The following is a 25,207-nucleotide window of genomic DNA, read 5'->3' as shown; positions in this document are numbered from 1 at the left end:
ATACTACCAGACGAAATAGAAAATGACCGCTGCCAGGGATAGATCCGGGGACCTGTGCGAAATCTCGAAATGGCGCGCGCTAAAACAAATGGATAGCTTAGAGACATATAACCACCCGAAGAACTCAATGGATCTTTGCAGTTGAACATAAGCTTTATATCTCAATAAAATGGTTCGTATGGCAGCTGATGTGTCGCAGGACTGGAACCCTGTGGTTCTCAACAAGGGTCGGCCGAAGAACCCAGCGAGCAGGACTGCAGTAAACGACGCCAGGAGGTGATGACCAACTTAGATCCCATGCTGCTCTCTATTTACCCTTGGTCGGTTCACGACTGGTCAAGACGTTGAAGTGACCGCTAAGTGGCGTGGTGGACAGAACATGAGTACCAAGGAGGGACTTCCCGCCAATGCTGCCAAGCTCGATCAGGACAACGCTGTAGGATAGTGACACGAAGACTGAGGTGTCTCATTGTCTTGTGATTATAGGTGTACAAGCATCCTCATATCAGCACTGAGTTCCGACACGCCCTTCAGCAGGCCAGGTTGGCTAAGAAGATGAGTCAAGCTGATCTTGCTAAGGCAATCAACGAGAAGCCCACCGTCATTAATGAGTACGGGTCCCAACTTGCAACCATATTCATCTATTATGCTCAGGTATGAGTCTGGCAAGGCTATCCCTAACGGAGCCATCATCAGCAAGCTCAACAGGATTCTTGGTACTCGACTGCCCAAGGCCAAGGCCGGCAACTAAATGAGCCTCCACTGCATGGAATGTTAAGAGGAGCTCGATAGTTTAGGCCCCGTAACTATACAGTTGCTATCATTATTGATGGGGAATGAGTTGACATTTACCTCTCAAGACACTTTCCCTGCTCCTCTCGTTATTTTGATATTGTGTTAACGCACAGTGGTGTCAGTGATGGTGACACTCATCGGTGAATAATTGCATGAGGCTCTATGGCGAGTAAGAAACCCGTAGGGCCTTACCTACCTGTTTTCCTCGAACCCCCACGATGTGCTGATGGAGTGGTATCGGATCCTCCGAGGCCAGAGGGAGTCACTGTTCGGGAACTACTAGTCATACATCATACGGCAAGGTGAACCGGAACTGATATCACCGGTATCAGTTGACACAGATAATATGGCAACAGTAGGTTCATGAGAATTCACGGAGAACAGACCGAGATTGCATGCCGACTGAACCCAGCAATGGAGGCCTATGTTCCTTTCTTGTCACCTGAGCATCCTTACTATGCTTATTATGCGTACTACTACTACGAATAGAGTGTCACTGATGGATGTCGCATGCAGGTATGTGAAGAAGCATAATTTGACGCTCAGCAAAGTTCTCGATGCCACACCTGCGTATCAGTCGCTGTTGCCTCCTGGATGGAAAGAGAAAGACCAGCAATTGTAAGTGCAGTACACACCATCTAGAGACTGTAAATACGACAGAACGACTTCAAGGCTAAAATTTTCAATATAAGACTCAAATTGCATGGAGCCGGTGCGTAATCGATGCTGTGAGGAATTCACGCTCATCGTTATCGATTCGCTGCCAAATCTGGATCGGCCACTGGAAACATGCATTAATAGTAAGATGTCGATATATACTGCCACGATAGACTCAGCTCCACTACGGAGATTGTTTATAGCAAAGCTTAGCAATCGAAGTAGAACTTCGCAAGTGTGGCCTCTTCTTCAGGGAAGACTACCTTTCCGCAGCCCAAGATGGATCACATTTCGACCAGTCGTCGAGGAGGTAATACTCCCCGATGCCGTGGTGCTCATTTCGATGGTCTATCCTCAGATCAGAGCAAAGCCCGTCGGAATCAGGGTCGGCCAGTTTGAGCCTCACATCAAGAAGCGCTGCATTCAAAGACCCGTTGGGATTGGAACCACCGAGGGACCCCACGGTGAGTATGACTTCCACTGCTCAAGAGGCCGAAGATGGAGATGAGAGTGCCGACGATGGGTTGATATGCTGATTGCTATTCCCCCTCACTGTGTGTTGATCGAAAGTTTCCGTTCATCTGGCCAGTGTTAAGTCACTTGAAGTCGACCAACTCCAAGTTGGAATCTCCAACAGAAGTACATTTCGGGTCATGACACATTGGAAGTCCAGCCTCATAATGTGGAACACTAGCAAATTTCACTTTGTACTGGACACGTATATCACGCATGCATTAGATAGCATCGAGTACATGAGATTCTTATAACAAACTTCCATAAGGATGTACCAGGAAACCTGTTCTTCTTCGGAATACTTTTCGCACGAGTCGCTCACCATTCAGAAGTTTGTGCATAATGGGCTTTCATACATTTCTACCAATTCAAGTCACCTTCGATGAGTTTCGATCCAATAATCGTAAAAATCGTCTATAACAACAGACCGCAAAATTATCTGGTTATTACACATAACTCGAATATTGACCAACTGATACGCGAACATGTTTTGTCTTCCTAAACACGATTGTGCCAGTTTGTCGGCCCCCATAGTCGTGAACGATTTCCCTGGTGATCGTTGAGTTCGAGGTCCCTATGAATACTGGTGAATTCTTTATCGTTGTTATCACCAACCTCGATGGCTGTACGACTTCGTGTATCCAGTTCGAATAGAATGTTCTTCGAAGAAGTACATTCCCACTGGTACTCGATCGTCAATACGTATGTGGATGTATTTGGCATGCGTTAGTACACCGAGTTTCCATCAGAAATCCGCATGAGATCGAGTTGGAACCTTTCGAAGCAAAGCGAGCAAGGAGCAAAGCAGTGTGGAGCACCAGATTCCCAACGAGATCACTTTCGTTTTGTATGAATTCGAAGTTTCTTTCTCAAAGTTCTTCGCAACTACTGACATGAACCAAACTCCGCCTCGGGTCATGAAACATCAACATAATCAGAAACGTCAATTAGCAAGTCTACGAGGAAAAGGTCGGCCACCACAGCCTCGCTCACGACTGGCAGGCCCATCTGCAGCTCCAATACCGTCCCAACTTCAGAGTGGATCCTACCATTACCCGATCGAGGCGTACCAGCCTCCGCTTTGATCAGGTCTCGTAGCGTTGCCAAGGGCAGCGCGTCGAGGTTCCTAACCCCAGAACCGAGGAGGGCCCCGAGTACTTGCCTACAGCCGACCTCATCGAGATGCACCAATGCCCCCATGAATACTCTCGGGAGCACGCCGGTCGCCATTGAGACGGCATGAGCCGCGATGGCAAGTTTCTCACCACCCGCTGCAATAGAGCTATGATCCATCGCGGAATTAATACGCGACTTCAGCAATCCTCTCCAAAGCGGCATAGCTCGGTGAACCAAGTCTAGCCGTAGAAGGGCATTGAGACACGGGTCTATTTGCTGTACTGAATCTCCCAACCAATCCACCCTTTCCCAATAGGCCTTGCCCAAGAGGTCTAGTAGCGCCTTCTGGGGAGTAAAGTCAAGCAATGCTAGCGCGGTGAGTACAACAGCCAACGGCCTCGTGTCACCGCTGACAGGTGCCATTTTCGACGCTATTAACGGTACCACTCCGCTGGCAAATTCCACTGCCTTGCTATGGTTGCATCTAGCCAAACCAAGGAGGAACATCGCCAACTGACCACTCGTGAGATCTTTTCCCATAAGGCTCGGCTCGCTCTGTAACAACTCCACCAAGTTCGCCAGGAATTCCTCCGCCACGACCCTCTGCCGCTCGGTGGGCTGGCCCCCAGTCAAGTACGTGGCGATGTCGGGCGACAGCATTGCAATGAGCTGGCTATGCTTCACGAGAGCTCCCATTCTACCAGATAAGGACCCAACCACCACTGTTTCAAGGAAGGCCCAGTCATAGTAACCAACCTTGGCCATAGCATGCAGACTATAAACAGCGTCCTTAGCTGACTTACTTCGACATTCAGCCAAACGCCTGGAGCCAACTTCAAACACGTTACGCACGAGTGAGAGAGGCACCTCGAGATCGGCCAGTGCCCCCCAGACCAGACAGATAGCCTGACCGTCAAACTCGCTTATTCGAGAGGAAGCCGTCTCTGCCAAGCGAGATATGAGCTCCTTTGAGGGGCGACCACCGACCCGGACGATACCATGACAGAAAAGGGACATGTCTTGCGGGCTCCACCTGGCAATATCAGTAGACTCCTTCTCGCACCAAACGAGTATAGCTCGTATAAAACCGGCATCTATATAATTCAATTTCGCCATGGCGTTAAGTGACTGTGTCGCAACTCGACCTAGACTATTACCACCGCCATGGTTCTCTCTCAAGAGCTCCGTCACTCTCTTACTGAGCCGCTGCAGGGCGGGCTCATCCTTAATTTTCAGCCGCGCGAAGGCATTCAATACGATTGCACAGTCGACTCCAGTGAACTCAGCAGCCTTGAGGACAATATTAGGCACCAAGAAACGTATAAGAGATTCCCCTTCTCTAACGCCGGCCTTGGCATACGCATTACAAAGCATAGCAATTCCCTGAGGTGTGAAGTCTTCCGAGACTTCAACGCTCCTCCGGGCAAGTTTGGCCATAAGTCGACGAGTTTCCACGCTGCTTCCAGCCTTGGCTAGAGCCCCAGCAGCCATAGCACAGTCCTGAGCGTTCCCATATGACACCGATCTCGAGTCCAGATTGACGCCAACCAATTTCCCTATCCCATTGCTATCGCCATTCCTGAAGCGAAGCTACATACGAGGCGCTCGCTACCATGGCATGAGCCTATTACTTGGCGACCGCGTGGAGACACCTTGACAAATCTTTGAGGTCTATTGCTGAACTGCCCTTCGCAGTGCTCCCTGTCATCATCTTCATCGCTACAGCCGATAGAACCTCTTTCCTCATAGAATGATCGATAGAAGGCAAACTCGAGAGAAGGCTAGCTGCGAGGCCTAGATGCGTTGGGGTCTGAACAAACAAGCAATTGCTAGCCTCTCTCTCAGACTGCAACTAATACTAACGATTCATCCAGGAAGGAACTCATTTCCAACTTTCCACATGCGAAAAATCATATTCTGCCAACAGTTTCCTTTCGAATTTGCATTTAGGAACATTTTCATCTGGTGAACATTTTTTGTCTCAGCTGAATGAGCCCCTTGAGTTAATACCATCTCATTTAGTCGTCCTCGAAGCTCGATCGTGGCCGCCTCCCAAAATCCCTCCTTTCCTTGACATCCCCCAGCAGCAGAACCTAGCCTGTTGAGGCCGTATACCAAGTCATCTGTTCGGAGACGTCTGAGATGGTCAACAATTGCATCAATGTTCGCAGCCCTACGGCCCATCCTGCGATAGACAGACTCCAGTGCGGTAATGCTACTCGTGCGGCTCGCCATTCAAAAGGCTACAATGCAACTATCAAATACATGGAGCCACCGTAAAGACCCAACACAGTATATCAGTGACAGAAAGTAGTCGCAAATTACTGCATGCCCGACGGTTCCAGTATCACTGGACAATTGTTTTGAACATTCACAGGCAAAGTAGATCGCAATGTGGCGATAGTTGAGGCGAGCGAACGAGCTCCCCCTGGCAGCGCGGTTTTCATCGAGTGCTTGTGGCTTCCTTTGCTTCTCAGAGACAGTAACCGACGTATATCCCCTTCCACCTCGGCAATCTTCTCTCGTGAGCCCTCGAGCTCCTTGTGTAACTTCGATATCTCATATGAAGGAAACCATGTGGAATGTTTGGGTACATCGCAGCTCACCTCCGCCTCCGCCTCGCCTAGCCGTGCCCGATACTTCGCAATCTCAAGATCTCGATTTCTGAGGTCCACAGGATGAGGAAACATCTGCGAGTGATTCCCTCCATACTTAAGACTTTCGGCGATGTATTGTTGAGGTCTAGAAGCTTCCCCTAGCCTTTTCGTGGACACTTCCAGTTCTTCTCGAAGAGCATCAGCCTCCCTAGTCCTGAGGCAATAATAAAAAATACTAGGATTTCACCCATAGTATGAAAAACACTAGTGCGAAAAACATATTTCACGACTACTGCATACCGCGAATATCGCCTTTTTCGCAGAGTACTACGCCACTTCACGTAAAACGGGTGAAACTCCATCTATATATTTAGTCATACTATTTATTGGAGTTTCACCCGTTTTACGTCAAGTGGCGTAATACTCAGTGAAAAGCGCGATATTCGTGGTATGCAATAATTGTCAAATATAATTTTCATTTGTGTTTTCCTCATCACTAGGATAAAACTCCTTTGATGACAAAATGTAAAATTTGCCATACGAATACACAGGAACGAAATATGTCGTAAACTATCGCACAATAAGGGCACGACAGGGTCATCATCACTAGCGTCATTACGCCGTTTCGTATTTCTGTTTGTAACTGGTTAGCTGAGCCGTGAGGTCCTGCAAGCGCCTCGTGAGGAGGAGGTTCTCCTTGACCCTCCTGCGAGAAGTCACTGGGATCGACCCCAACACCTCCGAAATCACTGCGTCGTTTCCACCCGTGTCACCACCCGGTGTGCCTGCCAATCTCCCCCTAACCAAAACTGACAACAACCATGCCACTTTCACATGTCGATTCCAGAGAGATAGCTGCTTGAACTGCTATAGTCATATCTTCCTCCATTTTTTCATACGAGCTCAGCCTTTCCCGCAACACCGCGATCTCGCCTCGCACTGAGCTCAGCTCCCTTACTTTGGACGTTCGCTCCTCGTCCAGTTCAGTCCGCAACAACTGACAACAGTTTATATGCTACCGCTGGGGAAGTTTTCCACTTACTTCAACTTTGCTCCTCAGAACTTTACACTCTTGTTGCATCTCCTCCACAACAGCCGCTCGGTCCTCGGCAAGATTGGTCGCGCGTTCCGTCTCAAACCTCTGCCAGTGAGGGGATATTAATCTTGTCCCATGTCCATCCACTCACTTGTAACTGCAGCATGCCTTGAGCCTCAACGAGCTCACGCTGGAGAGCCGCAGTAGAGCGAGCGTGAGCAACCTGCAAACTCCTCCTCTATACGTCATAAAGAAACTGTCTACCTTCAACTCATCACAAGTTGCCTCCAACTCCTCAGCTCTCCGCGAGGCTTGCAATCGAGCTGATTCAGCCATGCCCAGCTGAGCCTACCCAGTTCACACCGATTCACACATACAACGCCGCGATGCACCCTACCCTGAGCCCCTCGATCTCCCTAGAGTGGAGTTCCACAAGCCGCTGTTTGACCGCTATAACCTGCACTACAACTGGAGGACCAGTTTGATCTGTCACTCCCTAACCCCGTGTGGGAATATATGATTGGTTTCCTCAACTGAGCTCGTGTAAGTTTCCTCGCTACATTATGGAAATCCACGCAGGACTTTGGGTAAAAGTCTACGAAAACCAACGATGATTTCCCAAAATTTGCCAACACATGTAGTTGACCATGTGCATATATTCCCCCACACTGATCTGACTGACCTCCCTCTCCTGCTTCTCAGTCAGCCGCGCAATCTCGGCATCCACCCTCCTCTGAGCCTCAGCAACCGTCGTAGCACTGTCCCTAGTAGCAACGACTCGTCCATAGTGCCTTTTAGAGCCCACCTCTCGTTCGCAGCAGCCAGCTCCCTTTTTCTGGCTTTCACCACGCTCAACTTCGCCTCCGCAGCCTCCAAGTCCCTGGCACATATCCCTTACAAAGCTGCTATTCCGAATTTCACTGCGACCTGTCTTTCCTCTCACACTCCATCTCCAAGTGCTTCATCTGCCTTTCTATTGCATCTCGATCCCGACGAGCCAGGTCTCGCTCACTCTACAGTGCGAAGCAAACAGTTATGCATATCTAGATTTTAAAGATGGCTTTCTCATGCGAGAGTACGAATAAAGACTACGGAACGCTTCTGAAGTGATTTTAATCGATTCACGTTGTTATCATGTTGACATTACTCAAAGTAGATTTTCGAAGGTGTTGAAAATATCACTTCGCAAAAGGGTTTGGTTCACACCAACAACCACATGCCCACAGCAATCCCTCCACTCACTTGAGCCTGGGCTAATGTCTCAGCCTGTGAGCTCATCTCCGCAGCGAGCTTATGCAGACTGGCCGCCGAAGCTGAGGAGACCTCTCGAGCTTCCTACAACACCACCATCACAATTCCCTCCATCGTTGTCCATACCGCACCTCGAGTTCTTTTCGAAGCCTCTTTACTTCGTCTTCAACTGCCTTGTACCGCATACCGTAACCCTCCAGCTCAGCACACTTCTCTTCAGAGGCTCTCAACGACTCCGCCAAAGATTGGACCCGGGCCTGCAGGGAGGTTTGCGACATTTCTGAAAACAGTTCGAATACCGTTCGCCTCAGTCACTCCGGTTTACCATAATCTAATTTCAATTCTCCTAGTTGCCGCTGAGCTTCGGTTTCCATTCGCCCTGCTCTTTCCCTAGCAGCCCGTTCCTTCCCGAGCTCCTCCACCAACGAGTCGCGCTCATTCTCAAGACGCTTCACCTGCGTAGGAGCTGGAGACCGAAAGCGTCACGCGCCACGAAATTATCACCTCCGTAGCCTTGAGAGAGAGACCACGTTGCAAGTCCTGTATGGCCGCATCCCGCAAGCTGAGCTCAGCCCTACAGCAATCTTCTACACTAACACTATACGTAGCTCCTCACCTGACCACCTCTTCAGAGTAGCCACGAAACGTAGAGGAAGGCCTGGCAGCTGTCACTGCCTGGTTCGATGATGCCAAGACCGCGTCAATATTCACACTCGAAACATCCACGGACGATTCTTCCAGCGAGCTGGTGTTGGCGCTGGGATAGTCGCTACTGGTTGGAGGCCCCAATGACATGGTCATCGTAGAGTCTCTCTCATCTGCATCAAGTTGCTCCTACACATTCACGGCAGCTCACCTGCTCACCACTCTCCTCCATGACCTGCCCTCCATCGCTACTAGCAGCAGAGGAGGCCGTAGATGGACTGCCGTAAACCATTGAAAAATCCTCGCACTGCGCAGACACAAGCACCCGCGAACAAGACACCATCAGCTGATCTAGAAATAACACTGAGTTCATGCGCCCACATACTAGACATCTGTCTCCTCCGACTCTGGCGTGACCTTGCCTTGCAGCTCGTGATCATTCGGATCTTCCTCTTCGATGTTGATCTCTGGTATCACCTGCCCTTCACTCCAGATAGTAGCCGGATCACAGGCCTGCACGAGCACTACCACATATGTCGGTGACAATAAAAAAATTCTGAGGGGATTTTAGGAAATTTTTCATTGGTGTTTATACACTTCTACTTCATGTCGTCTATAAACTCCTATAATTAGTGAGAAAACTCCCGAGCTCAGCTGAGGAGAGCGAACATATATTCCAATACAGCAGTTCACTCCAGGGCATCGGCAAGATCTGCGTGCTACGGCCTACATCCTCCGGAACCTCCATGGCCTTGCGTATGTTGTGTATCAGAGCATCATGTTCTGTGTCCAACAGACACTGACACAGTTTCTCCCCAAAGTACCGATCTCTCATCACGTACCACACATTCCCTGCCGTCTTGGAAGACCCTACCACAACAACCACTTCAATGCAGAGCCACGCAGCTTAGCAGAATTCACTCACTCTCAGGTGATGAGTAGGGTTTACTCGTACGATAGTCGTCGATCCCAGGTACTCCCACAGCTGATGCCGCCTCTGGCTCTCCCAATGCTGACTCGTCCGCTTCGCGATCCTACTACCATTCTACATACTGCCAACAGCAGCAGCAACATGGTCAACTACATGTGCGGTGACAATATGATACTTAAGAGGAAATTCTTGAGAAATTCTCATTGGTTTTGTACATTTCTACCCGAACTCGTATATGAACTCCCGAGCTCAGTTGAGATCAGCGAACAAATATTCTAGCACACCTCATCACCTCGGAGCCCCACTCGCTGTACTGAGGCCCAACAAGTTTCCAGGCGGCCCGAGCCTTCTCAATCAATACGTACATCCTCACCAGCTTCTCATAAGCATTCACCACGTGCTTCCGAGACTCTACAGAAACACTGCGAGAGACGCGATGGACTGCGCCCACGTACCAGAGGGATTGATCTCGTCCAGTTTCAACACTCCCTTGTCGCCTATGATACGGCGCACCTCCTTCTTATTTGTCAGCCACATTCTAATAAAACCACACAAATTCAAACTCATTCTCATACCACTCCTCCGTCACTTCTCAATCAGATTACTACTAGACTCCTCAATCCTATCAGCAAAGGCAAGCAGTGAGTCCCTGATCATGCCAGTTGCCCTCAAAGCATTGATCGCCCCATCGATCCTTGATACCAGCACTTGATATTTCACCAGCAAAACCTGACACTTCCTGACCGTTGCTCAAGGCAGGTGCTCAGCCTACGTCCTGCTGTTCCTCCATATTCTCCTTGGGGTGCTCTTCACTCTTCTTAAGAGCATCTACTGTCATTGGCACGGACCCTTCCATCGTCAGCCGAACGTCTAGGAGCTCCGCCTTGCCCTGGAGAGCAGATTGTTACTCTACCGTACTGCTGAGACCCACATCGCCTGCTTCCCCTTCTCCTATTCCCTGGTCTAGTCCTTCTACATCATAATGAGCATGGTTACCCTAAGAAGGACACGTCGTCCACTACCGCCAGATCTCAGCTCCAACGAATCAACAATGAGGTTAATGATTTTGAGATTAGCGACTTAGGGCGCAGCCTCTATACCTCTTCTCCCTGACCATCCACGCTCTCCCCCTGCTGCTGATTCGTCGTCCCCTCTCCATCATCACCAGCATGACCATGGTCTCCCTCCTCTTCATCATCATCACCATCACCGGCGCCATGTTCCTCCTCCTCCTCATCATCTCCCGCGAACTCCATATCCTCCTCACCGCCGTCCTCCTCCATCTCCTCCTCATCGTCACCTCCACCCGGGCCTGCCTGTAGGAGGCTACCAGAGGCCTTGGTCGGCCGTTTCGGTGTCTTCGTCGTCTGTGCGCCATGAACAGACACCTCAACCCGCCTCTCCACAAAGCTCGAAGAGCCTTCCTTCTTGCCTAACAGTAACCTACGAAGTGCCCATCTCCCACCAGAGCGGTCCCCACCCTCTTGGTCTTCATCAAAAAGCTCCTTAACGCCATCCAAATAGTCGTATTCACCGCTGCCTTGCTGATCTATGGACAGTGGCTCCGTTGAGATCCATAACGGTAACCCATCCCCACCTCCAATATCCTCGTGCTCGTGTACATGATGGTCATCATTGCCACCACTTCCATGCCCACCATCTCCAGCCTTGTGGGCAGCATCAGACCCGGGTGCAACACTACTGTGGTGGTGGTCGTCCTCGTGTCTGTCCCTCCCATCTGCACCACCCTCCTCGTGGTCATCGTCATCCATGGTGTCGTGCTCCTCTTCCTCCTCCTCTTCTCCTCCTCCATGGTGTTCCCCAATCTCATGCTCTCCACGGCCCTTCTGCTCAGCACGGCTACGCTCCTCCTCGTCGTCAACAGAGACCTTCGTGCCACCCTTCTTCGATAATTCCGCGTCGGCTTCCGCCTGAAACCAACTGCCACTCGCAGCCACCCCACCGGCTCCCCTCCACCATCAGCTGACCTACCACTGCAGCCTCCGAGTTGACCATGTCCTTCGAGACCTCCTGGACGAGCTTCTCCAAATCAAGACCTTTCTTCACCTCAATGAAGGATGTTTCCTCCCCTTCCTCCTCATGCTTCGCGGAGCTGCCACCTCCCACACCCCTATCCTGCTTTCCTCCTCCACCTCCTATCAGCTTCCCCTGAGTGCCATACTTTCTCGAGAACATCTGCAGCGGCTCCAACCGCTTCTTCTTCTCCGCATAGTACTCCTAAGCATCACACCGTCCCCGCCAACCATGACATTGACTCACATCCTGATCATTGGTTCCCAACACTGAATGGTACTTCCCCAGGAGAGCTCTAATGCGGCCCTCTTCCTGCTGGTCATCCTAAACAAGAGCTCAGTCCCACTCACAGCAGGCCAGACCAGGATCACCCTTTTCCCCTTTGGCCAGGGCATGGTGTAGACCCCTTTTCCCACGTAGGTGTCCAAGCGAATCTTCGCCGCTGTTTCCTTCAACAGCACTGACATCATTCGATTCCTCCACAGCAGACCAGCAACCAAGCCCCACCATGCAACTTGGCCAACAGGTCCATGAAGGCGTGCAGGTCGTTAGCCCTAGAGGCGAAGCCGTGCGTGCCAACTGACCACTGAATGTCAGCCAGATGGTCGGGATCCTCGACCCGTCTGAGGCACAGCAAGTCTAGAGTAATACCCGTTGTTCTCTCGAGCAGTACTACTTATCACTAGTAGGGACATAGGACCGCATCTGTCCGATCAACTCCCCTGCCATCTCAGTGAAGAACTCCTTCTTACTAAAGTAAAAGGGGCGCTCGAGGGTGATCTCACTAGAGTGACTCACGAATCAGGTTTGACATCTGTCATCAACGGGCTTGCCCTAAAAAACTCAGACCGTCCCCGCCCCTCTAAACTCGAGCCTCTACTACTTGATATTGGCCAGGTGTGTCTTAACCTTCTCGCTGTTCTCTCGAAGGATATCTCTGGCCTCCCCCTCCGTTGTGGCATCACCTATAACCGCCATACCATAACTCCGCCAACTCTGCCCTACTCAGCTTGTCCCACTTGTCCGATACATCCTTAACGATGTTCACACTCTCCACCTTCAGCTTCTCGCCCCTATCACTTTGAGCCAGCTGAGACCACCGAATCACCACATCGCCCCTACAACACCACCTCCCTACAGCCTCCGTCTTGTAGTTCTTTGCAGTCTTATCTAGCAGCTCCAACTCCGCAGTAAAGACCTCCATCAGAGCCTTCAGGTCTTCTATCATGCTATCTGCTATAAAGCATCCCTACCAAAAATCCACAGGGGCCCACCTCCGACCGTCCTCTCCAACAACGATGCGAACTGTTCTCCCAGTATCGCATTCTGTTGACGAAGATTCCCAAAGATGTCCTGTCCGGCCATGTCTAGGAACTCCTTCAGCCGATCGAATGCCCGGCGTATTTTAACCTCGGGGTGGTAAGCTGAGAAAACGACGACACCTGGCACTGCAACCGAAACGTGTACGAATACTCCCAAAACTGATCAATTCTGAAGGCTCGCCTACGCTTTAACGGTCCGTGATTATGTTCTTCGTAATGAGAGTCATCAAACCACTTGAGGAAGTGCGAGTCAGCAGCTCGCTCCTCAGTGAGATGCTTCTGTACTGCCTCAGCATCTCGATCTTCCTCCTCAATAGCCTGCCCACTCGACCAGGCATGCACGCATGCACAAAGATTCCTCCCACTCACCTCGATGAATGATGACCCCATGAGAGCCGAGACCACCTCCGGATCGAACATTCTTACTTGTTCCTCAAGGAGGGACATCTGCTCCACTATAATGCTCGCCGCCCCCCTCCCATACCACTACCTTCGAAATTACCGTCTCCGCACTCTCTCCGTCGCAACCGCACCATGCAGCGACCATCCACCACGCCTTAGGAGCTCTCATGGACACCAACAACTCTGAGGACTGTGCCCATTGACAACCCAACACGACTAAGGTGAAATCGTAAAGTAGCTTATTTCTTGAAGCCAGTAAGTTCATTGAAGTAGTCCTGAGCCGCGCCCTGCTTCTGAGCAGCCTTATGAGCGGCATCAATAGCCGCCGCCCTCTTGTTCTGATTCTCTGCTGTTCGATTCGGATCAGCCAGCTCGATACCCTAAACCCTCTGAGCGTACCAGCAACATACCATACCCCACACAACTACCTCAAACTGCGTGAAAGCCAGGCTACTAGAAAGGCCGCTATTGCCACTGCTAGCAGCAAGTCGCTGCCTTCTAGTTGCACTCAGCTTCTGATTGTGCAACATGCTCTCCATCAACTGTCTCCGCTTCTTATCCTGCTTCGCCGCACTCTAACAACAAACACTACCATCCTCCCCTCTGCCGTTACCAGCCATCCCACCTGCCCAACACGGCCGATACCCTCAAGGCCTTGGCCAGCACCTTGAGCCGCTGCCGACAGCATGCCCAACCCTCGCCCGAACGCTTCGTTCATGTTCAACTCTTCTTCAGCTTCCTCTCCAAACTGAACCACAAATCATCGACAAATCCTTCCTTGGCCGACCCAAGGGAGATAGAGAAAATCCAGAGGGGCCATAACTGTTGTTTGTTGCGCTTTTGAGTTTTCCACACGAGCAAGCTGGTGGCATTGAAACTCAATATAGTACTCACAGAGGATACTCATAAAAAAGGTTTGCCTCCGTGTACCCAGGGCCTCACCTTCATCCTATTAACCTGCTTCCTAGCCTCACTCATACCATACTTCTCCTTGATCGCCCTATGCCTCTTCCCTCCCCTCCTGGGGCCTGGCAGCTCATCCGGGCGCGGCAATGGCTTCTTCTCTCGCGCCTTAGGCGGCGCCTGTGCTTTTCCCTGAACACCAACAATGAGCCCACGAGCCAATTCCCAAGTGCTCTACCAAGGAGGCCAGAACATCTTCGCGCAGCTTAACGCCAATCTTGCCCAGTCGAGCTGATTCGTCCGCACTACCCGCATTGATATGAAGGGAATTGTCCACCCTGAGAGAAAAATATGCACTTACTCGACTACATGTGTTGATAACAATATGAAAATTCTGAGGAAATTTTGGGAAATTCACAAAGGTTTCTGGGCACTTCTACCCTAATTCGTATGTGAACTTTCATAATAAATGAATGAGCTCTTCAACTCAGCCGAAGAAAGCAAACGTATATTCCAACACTGAGCAACATCAGCTCATTCAGCCAACTCATATACTAAAACTTCCCTACCTCGCACAAATAGCCGACTTGCCCAACAACAGCCTCACAGCCTTCCGCTTGAAGTCAGGCGGGGTCATAACAACGATATCACTTTGCCAGATCAGGCCTTGCTTCACCGACGCGGCAGTCGATGCCCCCATACCTTGATGAAACTCAATCAACCATAAACGCCATTCGTGTAAGCAAAGACTATCTGCCACTGTGTGAAAATATGCACATGGTCAACTACATGTTCTGAGGAAATTTCTGTACGCTTCTAATCAAATTCGTATATAAATTTCTACAGCACGTAAGGAAACTCCTGAGGCCAGCTGAGGAAGCGAACATATATTCCAACACTGCGATCAGCTCCCGCCGGCCGCCCTACCACTCAACTGCTTCTTCTGCGCTCCAACATGCTCGATGTTCTGACTAGGCATGATAGCCAGTTTGTCCACACCGCCAGCGCTTGAGATCAACCTGGCGGCCAAAGGAGCCCCCAAAAGAGAATTCAGGTTGGGGGCATGCTTAGCCATCTGTCCCTGCAATGACGAATAAGACTCCTCCCCTCCGCGTGCCCAACAATAACGTCCTCACCTGTAGGAAAATCATAATGTCGTTCTTGCAGTCAGCCAAGTCGTTAGCAGCAGTGATGTTGGCTAACAACTCGTCGTTCTCTCGAGCAGGCAGCCTAACTCCACTGCCAGCGCTGGAGGTGGCTGTAACGGTGACAGCCACAATAACGTTGTTCGGTAGCAGGTCGGAGAGGTCCACTTTGGACATATCTAGTGTAGCGTTCGGACCTGGGATGAAGGCCCTACTTCCCCTCCACAAGGCGCCTAGTCCCTCACCTGAAGCGTTACCGAACACACCAGCCTCCTCCTTTTCGATGAGCCTTTGAACGACTCTGAGGTAATCCAACGGCATCGACACGATACTCTCCAACTCGGGAAACTTCTTAGAGTACACCTGATGATGAAACCCATCACAACTTCACCAAAACACACCCTACTGCCACCGCGGGCTAATACGACCATTGCGATGACAGAAATGAACGACTTAGGAATATACGAAATGCAAACAATCAACCATAAAGCACTTCTAAGATTCTCAATTGAGGCGGGACAGACCTGTGGTTTAACGTCTTCACTACCTTCTTAACATAACGATGGATATGGTAGATATCCTCATCAATAGTAACAGCAACTGTGTTGCACTTTGACAACAGCTCATACTCGGCCTTCTTTGTCCCCGTACCAGCCGTAGTAGACGGAGTCATCTAGATAATATTCCACAGCGATTCGATAATCATATCGCTACCTCAGAACTAGCCGTAGTGCTGTCCTTCATTTCCTCATCCTCCTCCCCGTTCTCCATCGCACTCGAGGCGTCCCTTATCCGCTGCATAGTCGACAGAAACTCCTCATCAGCCAGCAGTTGAGACACGCCAACTGACGTGTCTTCCAATTTCTCATCCTCTGACAACGCTCATCCTTCCAATCCTCTTGCCTGTTGCATTACCTCCCAAGGGCACCTTCTCATCCTCTCCATCTTGAAGGGCCTCAGCAACCTTACTCTTATCGTCTCCCGTGTCCTCATTAACAGGCCGAGCGTCCTAACACAAGGTTGCTCGGAGAAAATAAACATACGTAGACAACATTCTAAGAACAGACATAATATAAAATAACAAAGCGACTGCCTATCGCCACGAGCCTTCATATTAACTTTACCATGTAATTTTCATATGTCGCTCAGTTCACTTTAAAACCCTGTCGATATAAGAGGCCTCAAACAAGGCAGAAGGCGCGAGCTATGCTGATCATAACCATTCATATATACATTGTGCTGATAACAAAGGCAATGCCCAATAGGGAAGCGACAGGCTATTCTTAAAAGCGTTCTTATTGATTTCAAAACAGAGTTGGAATATACGTTCGCTCACTCGGTGATTGAAAAGTTTACATACAAATTGGAGTGGAAGCGCCCACAAGATTTCCAGAGCCTCCTCAGAATTCTAACATTATCACCAACACATGTAGTTGACCATGTGCATGTTTTCCTACTCGGTTTTAAAATGTGACTAATGGTTCATATCGAAACACTCATGCCTGCCTTACCAGAACGTCGTCCAAATCCGCCAAGAAGGAGTCGGCTAAAGACATGCTCTCGAGGTTAGTCCACTGCCACTACAACAACAAGCACTACCACCTCTAGTAAGTACTAAACCCAACAGCCATCTGGCATTCAAGAAAACTCGGTAAAACTGATCACGCTGAAGTACCGCCAGAACGGCCCTTCCCCGTAGCAAGGCCAAGACGACGCACTGTGTCCAGCGGTAAGGCCCAGACCGGGTCCACCGGCCGGAGATGGAATGAGCCGCTCGTATCGAGAAGGCTCAGGCCGGCCAGACCAAAGAAGGTATGGAAGACATCCGGCACGTCTCCAGGTCTGCATACCACTCCTCTCGCAACTTAACTCAATATCAATGATACTACTACCTGTCAGCTATACCTCCATCCTCCTCCTCTTGTGCCCGCAATATGAACCCAGTAAGAGCATCGCTATCTATCCAATGCAGTTTGCCAAGCACGGACAGAGCGGACGTTATCCACCATGAGTAACAGACATCAGGAGCCTGAGGATCGAGACGATCCCAACCACCTTCAAGTCGAACTGACAAGACCTTCTCAGGGCGACCATTGAAGCCGCCATGCTTGGGTATTTGCCTCTCGGCCAGCCAGTGTCCCAATCGCCAGTTATCTATCTCATCAGCCTCTTCCCCCAGCAACGCCAATGCGGCCACAGCACAGAAGGTGTAGGCGGCATGACTCTCAGCCCCAGGGATTGAACCAAAGGCCCCATCGTAATTCTGGCACGAGCGTAGCCATGCAACTGCTCTCTGACGATCGATGTCTTGGTCCTCAGCCTCTGAGAAATCAACGCCTACTATATCCAGAAGTGAAGGAGGAGTGGTATCTACCTTCGGGAGCTCCCACCGCATTCAGCAACGAGAGGATGGCCACAGCCGAGTAAGAAAAACGGCCATCCACCTCCCCACTGTAATCGCCCTGAAAGCCACCATCGCTGGTCTGCATGCTGATGACGAAACGCCTCGTTTCAAGGCGCTCCTCCGGGGACAGTGTGTCGAGCGCATCAAGCTCGGCCAGAACCAGTAGTGCATAGTGTGTTGAGTTTATGTGGGAATCCATACCCGGGAAAAACCTGCGGGGAACTCCTCCTCACCCTCAAGTGTCCAGTCATGGCCTCCACTACCCGTAACCACCATCCTGACCCCTGCAGGAATCGATAAAGTTAAGGACATCATCCCGTCGAGTGTAACTCTGGGCATCCAGTTTACCCAGCACGTCTAGAGCGGTGATACCCCAGTACCTTCCACACGAGACAGTGATGGGTCCACTTCACAACGAACCTACGCGCCCCCCATCCGTATAGACTCGGACAATACAAAGTCCATGGTGAGCGCCCTGATAAAGGTAATAGTTCCTCTTTAGGTCAGCCAGAAGCATTCCTACTTGTCTGGTGTATCGAGATCGTAGATGTACTTCTCGTGTTTGTCCACGAGTAGTGGAGGCTGACTACTTCCCCCTGTCATAGTGAAAACAGCAACTCCTCTGAACATGGGTCTCGCCAGTCAACTCTGATTCCTGTACACGAGTATAGACTAAACGGTTCATCCTGATAAAGCCTTAGGACAACCGCGTCCCACCCGAGATGACCAGCATTGCTCAGTTCACAAGCATTGCACATAGTTCAGTTTTCTTCGAAGAGTCGGACCACAAGGGGGAGAGGCAGGGCGCCGTGATGGTCCCCACGATGGGACCATAGGACTTTTCTCCGCTCGAAAGTCTCAACACTTTGCACGACAAATTGATCTCTTTCGGACCGCAGCACGAAGCGCGCGCCCAGACAATCGATGAATTCGAGGGGCTGTGTTCCTTAAGCCGGTTCGGTGTGAACGTGCACATGTAGGATCGCATAGGAAGTGGCCACCCATCGGTCCCCCAGCGTGTCGGGACTTACTTTAGGGCGTACTGAATGGTATTTCCGTGGTTTTTTTGAGGAGGATTCAGAACTGACCGCTTAGTTCGGGCGCAATTGGTCGCAGTCGCTAGCAAGGAAATACTCAATTCGTTTGATTTCATCATAGAGTTTACTATGGGAGGCAGCGGGGATCGGGTGATAATAATTCTGATGTTTTCAGGGCTTGATTTTGAGTCGTCGTCCCGCCGAAAAGCACTCAACTTCGGTCACTGACGAGTCTAGATCTTGCCCAGTTGGGGTGCCATGTCTACAACAGCAAATACAAGCTTTAATCAGCAACAACAACAATCATCTTCTAACAATATGGGTGGTGGAACAGGACCGGCCAGCAATAGCAACAACCGTGGTCCATGGGGCCCTAATGGGCCTGGTAAAGGGAAGGGTAAGGGAGCTGCTGCATCTATGAACCAAGGCATGCAGCAACAACCGCCCCCACCTCCCCCTCACGCTACTTATCAACAGCCACAACAGCCACAAGGTTGTTATTATACTCCTAGTGGTGGTTATATGATGGAGGAAATGGGAATGCCTCAGCAATTCGTCCATCAGGTAATGCTCTCGCGCCAAGGAAAATCGGTGAAATTTTGCGATCGGTCACGGCGCTCGAAAATTTGGAAAATCACATTCGCCCGGGAAGGAGACTCTAGAAGGGCGTCCATTTCACTCTTGGAATCACATCTTGATGAATAACCATGCTTGCTGCGTGATTAGCTGTCATTGTTTTCAGGGATATGGCTTCGCCGCCATGCCCCCCTATATGGCCTACGGTGGGCCCACGTCCCAGCCTCCCCCACCACCTATGATGTCCGCCGGTTACGGTTATCAGATGGCACCTGGTATGGGCCCTCCTGGTGGTGCAGCAGCCTACTATGTACCGATGCAGGGCATGCCTTATGGGATGCCTGGACAGGAGTATCCCATGCAAGCAGCCATGATGACTCCTCCTCCACCTCAGCATCTTCAAGGTGGTTATCCTGGTGGTGGTATGTATGCTGGGGCTCCGCCATATGGTACTCCTATGGATTCCGGTGGTCCTATGTCGGCACCACCGATGCCTCGGCCTGGTAGTGGTCCCCAACAGCAACAACCCCCCCACAGTGGTGCGACTATTGGGAATGCCAGTGATACTGCCTCTGGCATTATGGGTGGTGAAGAGTCGCATCTTCAACAACAAGCGCAACATTTGAATGATAATAGTATTCAACAATCTGCTACCTCTCGTGGTGGCAATACTCCTAGTGGAGGTCCTCCTAGTCGAGGGAGCACTATGGGCCCTGGCGCGCGCCCATTCCCTGGCCCACCTCGACGAGAAGGATCAGCAACCTCGGTCCCGGGTGGTCGCCCTCGGAAACCGTTGACAATCATTGACCCTAGTACTGGTCAGGAGGTGAAGTTGGTCGACCAACCTGCTACTAGTACAACTAAAGATTCCAAGCCTGTCACCAGCGAGGACAATGCGGCGGTTCCTGCGGGCCCCACGACTAGGCCGGCGGCCCGTGTCGACTCTGGTGTCGTGGAGGAAGAGAAGACTGGTGAAACTCGTCCTACTACAGCGGCTACTACCGGGAGACCAGTGTCTCGCCAGAGGCCAGTCCAGGCGGCAGTTGCTGCCGGTGGGGCTCCGACGGGCCCTTCGGCTGATGCAGCCGAGGGCTTTGAGACTGTCCAGCCTCATTCATCTGGCACTTCCTCGGGAGAGGCTTCCCATCATGATGACTATCGTGGGGTGAACGATAGGAAGAAGCTCCTCAATGCTGCCCTACGGAAGCCACTGCCGTCCTCTACCAAGCCGCCACTTATCGATTCCAAGCATCCCAAGCAACAGCAGGCAGCTCCTCCTTCTACCGGTAAACCTGAAGGGCCCTCTGAGGCCTCGGCCCAGGAGAGGGACGGTCAGCGTGAAGACTACGCTGAGCATGGTGTTCAACAACAGCAGCAACAGCTGGGCTTCATTCCTGCTGGTGGTGTCCCTCCTATGTACCCAATGGGAGGCCCTTATGGTGGTATGCCTCCTTATGGCACGCCTCCTCCCTCCTACGTTGGACCTCAGTATGGTGCTCCGATGATGCAGCCACAACAGCCGGCAATGCCTATGTATCCCCAGCCACCCCAAGGGGGTGTTGGAATGATGATGCCCATGTACCCTCAGCCGGGCCTGCCGAGCTCTAGTGAGGAGGTAGAGATGTCCTCTCCTCCTCCACCATCGATGCCCTCCGAGCCGTCTCCTCAGCAGCCCCCGGCTAGTGGTGATCTCAGTAGTTCGTCTGCGGCTAAGTCGGGTACTCAGTATGGTGGAAGAAAACTAGCTTTCAATAAGGCTATCGCTAAGAAGTCTCCAACAGTAGCTGTTACGTCACCAACTGAGAAGGAGGTCTCTACTGCTCCTACTAGTGGCACTGCTGCAGCGGCCAACGAGCCTGTCGCTCCTCACGTGGAAGGTCCGAACCATCTTGGTGAGACTTCAGCCGTCACCCTCGAGCGGAAGAAGCTGTTCAGTCGGGCTATCGGGAAGCCTAAGGTCGCTGTGACTCCTCCCCCTCCTCCTCAGCAGCAGCCAGAGCCGGTACAGGAGGAGGCGTCAACGACAACTGTCGAGGCTAGCAGGCCAGAAGCTGTCCCAGAAGCCCCAGTGTCGGCCACCAAACCGGCATTAGAAACACCGCCTCCTACGATGGTCTCACTCGCTAAGAAGCGTGGATTCAAGTAAGCTTGAGTGATGGTTCCGTATGTTGACCATTGGTGTCCTTTCTTAGGAATATCCCTATCGACCGTTCAGCCGTCCACCCCAGTCCAGTCGTGGCTCCACAGCCGGTTACTGTGCCAGGGGAGCATGAGCAGGAGGGTCTCCCAGAGTCGGCGGCAGTCATCACTTCCTCGGTGCCAACCCCCGAGACTGAGGCTGCCTCGAAGGACAAGGACAGTTGGGAGGAGACCAGTTCGTCTGAGGGCGAACCACTGAAGGCTGCTGGGGTCCCTGAGGAGCTCACTGAGGGCGAGGAAACTCCATCAGCTCAGTCTAGTGAGGTAGGTATAGGTGTTCTAGTTGTGGAATTCTGCCGTAATTCCTGTTGTTCTTAGGAATCGCTTTCCGAGCCCCTTCCTTTTTCCGGTCCTCTATCACGCAACGACCTCCTCCGTATGTTCCTTGTGGCTCCGGCGACCGAGGCATTTCGGGGGGATACGCGGCCGATCGATTTCGCCGATGAGACCCCTCCGCCACAACTGGTTACCCTTTCTGTTGCTAGCACCAGTCAAGTACGGCAACCAGGTGGTGGTACTGGCGGCGGCGGCGGCCTGAGAAGAACGACCAGCAAGGGTATGATGGGCCAACGCCCGCAGGGTTATGGTGGCGGTGGTGGTCATCACTTGGGCAGTGGTGATTGGCGCAAGGACATGCTCGGTCCGCAGGCTATGCGGGATAAGTACAATCGTCAGCAGAGTCGACAGCAGTATAAACGGTCCAACGCCCCAGTGGTCCCATTGAAGGTTACTGAGCACGGCTACAAGGTGGCAGCGAAGCTTGAGGATGTATCCCCTCAAGAGAAGCTCCATCGTCTGGTCATGTCCAACCTCAACCGTATCACTGCTGAGAACTTCATGCAGGTCACTGCTAGTTTGGCCGAGCTAGGGGTAAGTCGGGCGCACGTCCTCTGTCGTTCTACCATCACGTTTTTTGTCTCAGATAGATGAAGGTTGGAAGCTGGAGCTAGTGGTACGGACCATCTTCGACAAGGCCATTCAGGAGAGCTACTACTGCGAGATCTATTCTGACATGTGTATGCAACTCCGCCGGGTGCTGCCAGAGTTCGAGGGTGACGATATTAACAAGCCTATGACCTTCACAAGAGCTCTTATTACTAAGTGCCAAGAGGAGTTCGAGGCCTTGCCAGTGGATTTAGCTCCGACACCCGAGGAGGAGGCCAAGGCCAATGGTGATGCTCAAGAGTTGGAGGTCATTCGCTCCAAGAAGAAGGAACGTATTCTGGGCAACATGAAGTTTATTGGGCAACTCTTCCTACGTCAACTACTGAGTGCCAAGGTTATCAAGGAGGTCGTTGGTCAACTTATTTTCCGGTCGGATGAGCCCGAGGAGCACTACATTGAATGTGTTTGCATCCTATTGCTGAATATTGGGTCCACCCTAGACCAGTACGATCGTGGGCGCAATATGTGTACGGCGTTCATCAGACGATTGAGGGATATCAAGAGGTTGGACTACCCTAGTAGGCTCAAGTTTATGATCCAGGATCTCATCGATAACAGGAGTCGTGGTTGGGTGGACCGCAAGGGCAATCCTGTTGGGGGTAGAAGCAAGAAAGCGGTGAAGTCTGTTACCCTACAGGGCCAAGAGGACACTAAGCGGCAGGCCAAGCTGGATGAGGCCCGACGGAAGATGGATGAACTTGCCATTGAGAAGAAGGAGCAGAAGGAGGCTAAGGAGAGGGAGCTACAGGAAGCACGAGCTTTCAAGGTCGATAAATTCAAGAACTCTCGGGACTACTTCCGTGAAGATGGTGATTTGAAATCCTTCCTCAACGACGTCACTGCTATGGTCCAGAACGACCCGAGCTGTCCATCCAAGATGGCTGAGAATCTGGTCAACTGGGGCGCAGAGGACCCACGTGGGGCCTTTAAGGACGCTGAGCTCATCGTTGAGTTGGTCCGCCGTGGCATTATCCCCTTCAAGGTATTGAACCTGGTTTTGCGAGGTTTCCTCGAGGTTCTGGATGACGTGGCTATGGACTTCCCCAAAGCACCAGAGTTCTACCATAGGCTATTCGCCTTGCTACTAGTTGGTGATTACTCTGTAGCGGAGGAACCTAGCGAGTTCGATCCACAGCTAATCCTATCTTGGAAGGTCCTGGGTTCTGATGAACGGTCGTTCGATCTTGCCGTTAAGGTTTTGGAGCAAGCAAAGCGCATTGCCGGTGTCCCTGGTGTCCACAAGGGTTTGCACTTTCTTCGTCCTCTGATGAAGAGGATGAAGCATTTGGAGCCCTCTGATGACAAGGACCTGGATGAGATGCTGGAAGAGATGGGCCTTTTGAAGGACGAGACGGAGGGTTTGCTCGACAAGCTCGGTGCTGCCCTAAAGGGCAAAGATTTTGACGCGGCAACGCAGTTGATGAACGAGGAGGCCTCGGGTGATTTGCTCGGTGGTAAAAACGCACTATTCGAACGGAGAGTGATTTCAGCGTTGATATCAAACTTGCGTCTGGCATGGTCGAAGGACTCTTGGACAGTACGGCTGAAGCCTGCGGAGAGCCTCCTACGTACGGTTTGTGGTACGGGAACTGAGACTGGTGTCGGTAGCCCTAACAACTGCGAACTCCACAACCAGAAGCGGCTCATAGAGTCCCTCGCTGGTGCCATATACGATGCCCGGCTGCCGTCCAAGGATGTTGCCGGTATCTACCGGGCATTCGTGGATATGGGCCTCGTACGGCAAGTGGTCCTTCAGCAGTGGTATTCCCAGACTTCTACGGAATCCGACCGTGAAGTGCGGAAGTTCAGTGCGGAAGGTCTGAGACGTGTTGTGGCTGGCCAGAGTAGTAATGGTGACACACCACCAGAGAGCTCTGCAGAGTCGCTGGCCTCTCCTGCTTCGTCTGTTACTCAGTAGCTGGTCGGGGTAGGTAGTACTACTCTAGCGACTCGTTTATCCAAAAATACTAATAATACCGTACCATTGCTCTTGGGTGCTCTATCTGATGGCCCTCCTCCTCCTCAAGGTTGCTTGCGCGTTTTTGTCTCATATTCCCGTCAGTACTACTACTACTGGTCTCCTGCACTTGGATGGCAGTTAGCTGCCTATTCTATGGACGGCACTATCGTGACTATGAGTCTGGTCTTGGGCGGTCCTGTTAACATTACTAGTAATACTGCTCTCTCTGGTCCATTAGTGGCAAGGCTTTTCCTCCCCTCCCACGCGCCATGGGAGGGGTGGGTACTTCTCCGCACTGCGTAGTGAGGAATTTTCCAAGTGGTGACGGTCCGGAGACGTGGCTCCGGTCATATCATCCATTGCCTTCGCCCTCGTCTCGACTAGCTGGATCGGTCTTGGACGCCTGCTGAGCGAGGAAGCCAACCTGTCTCATTTTTGTCTACGATGAGCTGATATGCAGAGGCCAACCATCTTGTTGCTGGTCATTGCCGGTGACTGGTGAAGTGCTGGGGCGTGACGCAGGAGTTAGTGACGATAAAGCTCTTGTCGATCCTCAGCAATTCCGTGGTTGATTGTTGCTACTATTATTATTACTACTACTAATGCGAATGCTGATGCCTTGGTGTAGTTAATATAACGCCTTAGGGTGGCTAATTACCGAATCCCATATAAGAAGATGATTATTGCTATTATAGCGACGCTGTTGCGGCACTCCAACTAAACATGCCTCACGGCTCTT

The 25,207-nt window shown here is 51.4% G+C and overlaps 6 protein-coding genes across 6 annotated transcripts; 2 read left to right on the top strand and 4 right to left on the bottom strand.

Moving 5' to 3' along the window:
* Positions 1 to 169: 169 nt before the first annotated feature.
* Positions 170 to 751, top strand: Pmar_PMAR018513 (multiprotein bridging factor type 1, putative; the record flags this gene model as incomplete). Its single annotated transcript, XM_002778028.1, has 4 exons — positions 170 to 259; positions 293 to 436; positions 487 to 611; positions 655 to 751. The coding sequence occupies 4 exons, from the start codon at positions 170 to 172 to the stop codon at positions 749 to 751; spliced, it is 456 nt and encodes a 151-aa protein (XP_002778074.1).
* Positions 752 to 2,880: 2,129 nt separating this feature from the next.
* Pmar_PMAR018512 (hypothetical protein) lies at positions 2,881 to 4,828 on the bottom strand (the record flags this gene model as incomplete). The annotated part of the gene is made up of 2 exons (XM_002778027.1): positions 2,881 to 4,660; positions 4,713 to 4,828. The coding sequence occupies 2 exons, from the start codon at positions 4,826 to 4,828 to the stop codon at positions 2,881 to 2,883; spliced, it is 1,896 nt and encodes a 631-aa protein (XP_002778073.1).
* A 1,983-nt stretch (positions 4,829 to 6,811) lies between these two features.
* On the bottom strand, positions 6,812 to 13,468 carry Pmar_PMAR018511 (conserved hypothetical protein; the record flags this gene model as incomplete). The annotated part of the gene is made up of 36 exons (XM_002778026.1): positions 6,812 to 6,937; positions 6,979 to 7,062; positions 7,112 to 7,171; positions 7,382 to 7,478; positions 7,520 to 7,594; positions 7,642 to 7,727; positions 7,957 to 8,049; positions 8,097 to 8,245; positions 8,291 to 8,420; positions 8,470 to 8,539; positions 8,582 to 8,783; positions 8,830 to 8,888; positions 8,996 to 9,123; positions 9,341 to 9,480; positions 9,560 to 9,644; positions 9,834 to 9,952; positions 9,997 to 10,079; positions 10,131 to 10,270; positions 10,314 to 10,430; positions 10,473 to 10,538; positions 10,642 to 10,973; positions 11,022 to 11,090; positions 11,139 to 11,472; positions 11,534 to 11,779; positions 11,822 to 11,899; positions 11,947 to 12,035; positions 12,083 to 12,198; positions 12,252 to 12,326; positions 12,374 to 12,409; positions 12,459 to 12,540; positions 12,581 to 12,665; positions 12,714 to 12,808; positions 12,850 to 12,999; positions 13,083 to 13,215; positions 13,267 to 13,344; positions 13,388 to 13,468. 36 exons carry the CDS (start codon positions 13,466 to 13,468, stop codon positions 6,812 to 6,814), a joined length of 4,188 nt encoding a protein of 1,395 aa, XP_002778072.1.
* Positions 13,469 to 13,538: 70 nt separating this feature from the next.
* Positions 13,539 to 16,903, bottom strand: Pmar_PMAR018510 (U4/U6 small nuclear ribonucleoprotein Prp31, putative; the record flags this gene model as incomplete). The annotated part of the gene is made up of 13 exons (XM_002778025.1): positions 13,539 to 13,679; positions 13,728 to 13,874; positions 13,925 to 14,047; positions 14,242 to 14,394; positions 14,441 to 14,540; positions 14,772 to 14,904; positions 15,130 to 15,283; positions 15,339 to 15,526; positions 15,614 to 15,710; positions 15,895 to 16,020; positions 16,062 to 16,219; positions 16,263 to 16,356; positions 16,859 to 16,903. 13 exons carry the CDS (start codon positions 16,901 to 16,903, stop codon positions 13,539 to 13,541), a joined length of 1,659 nt encoding a protein of 552 aa, XP_002778071.1.
* Positions 16,904 to 17,008: 105 nt separating this feature from the next.
* Pmar_PMAR018509 (Geranylgeranyl transferase type-2 subunit beta, putative) lies at positions 17,009 to 18,381 on the bottom strand (the record flags this gene model as incomplete). Its single annotated transcript, XM_002778024.1, has 7 exons — positions 17,009 to 17,189; positions 17,240 to 17,376; positions 17,425 to 17,654; positions 17,722 to 17,963; positions 18,015 to 18,131; positions 18,176 to 18,226; positions 18,275 to 18,381. 7 exons carry the CDS (start codon positions 18,379 to 18,381, stop codon positions 17,009 to 17,011), a joined length of 1,065 nt encoding a protein of 354 aa, XP_002778070.1.
* Positions 18,382 to 19,106: 725 nt separating this feature from the next.
* Pmar_PMAR018508 (eukaryotic initiation factor 4f, putative) lies at positions 19,107 to 24,426 on the top strand (the record flags this gene model as incomplete). The annotated part of the gene is made up of 5 exons (XM_002778023.1): positions 19,107 to 19,352; positions 19,531 to 21,506; positions 21,557 to 21,827; positions 21,882 to 22,433; positions 22,486 to 24,426. The coding sequence occupies 5 exons, from the start codon at positions 19,107 to 19,109 to the stop codon at positions 24,424 to 24,426; spliced, it is 4,986 nt and encodes a 1,661-aa protein (XP_002778069.1).
* Positions 24,427 to 25,207: the final 781 nt, after the last annotated feature.

The sequence above is a fragment of the Perkinsus marinus genome (genome assembly GCF_000006405.1).
Source record: "Perkinsus marinus ATCC 50983 genomic scaffold scf_1104296950436, whole genome shotgun sequence".
In the NCBI taxonomy this organism is placed as follows: Eukaryota; Perkinsozoa; order Perkinsida; family Perkinsidae; genus Perkinsus; species Perkinsus marinus.
This window is presented reverse-complemented; position numbering and strand designations above follow the sequence as displayed.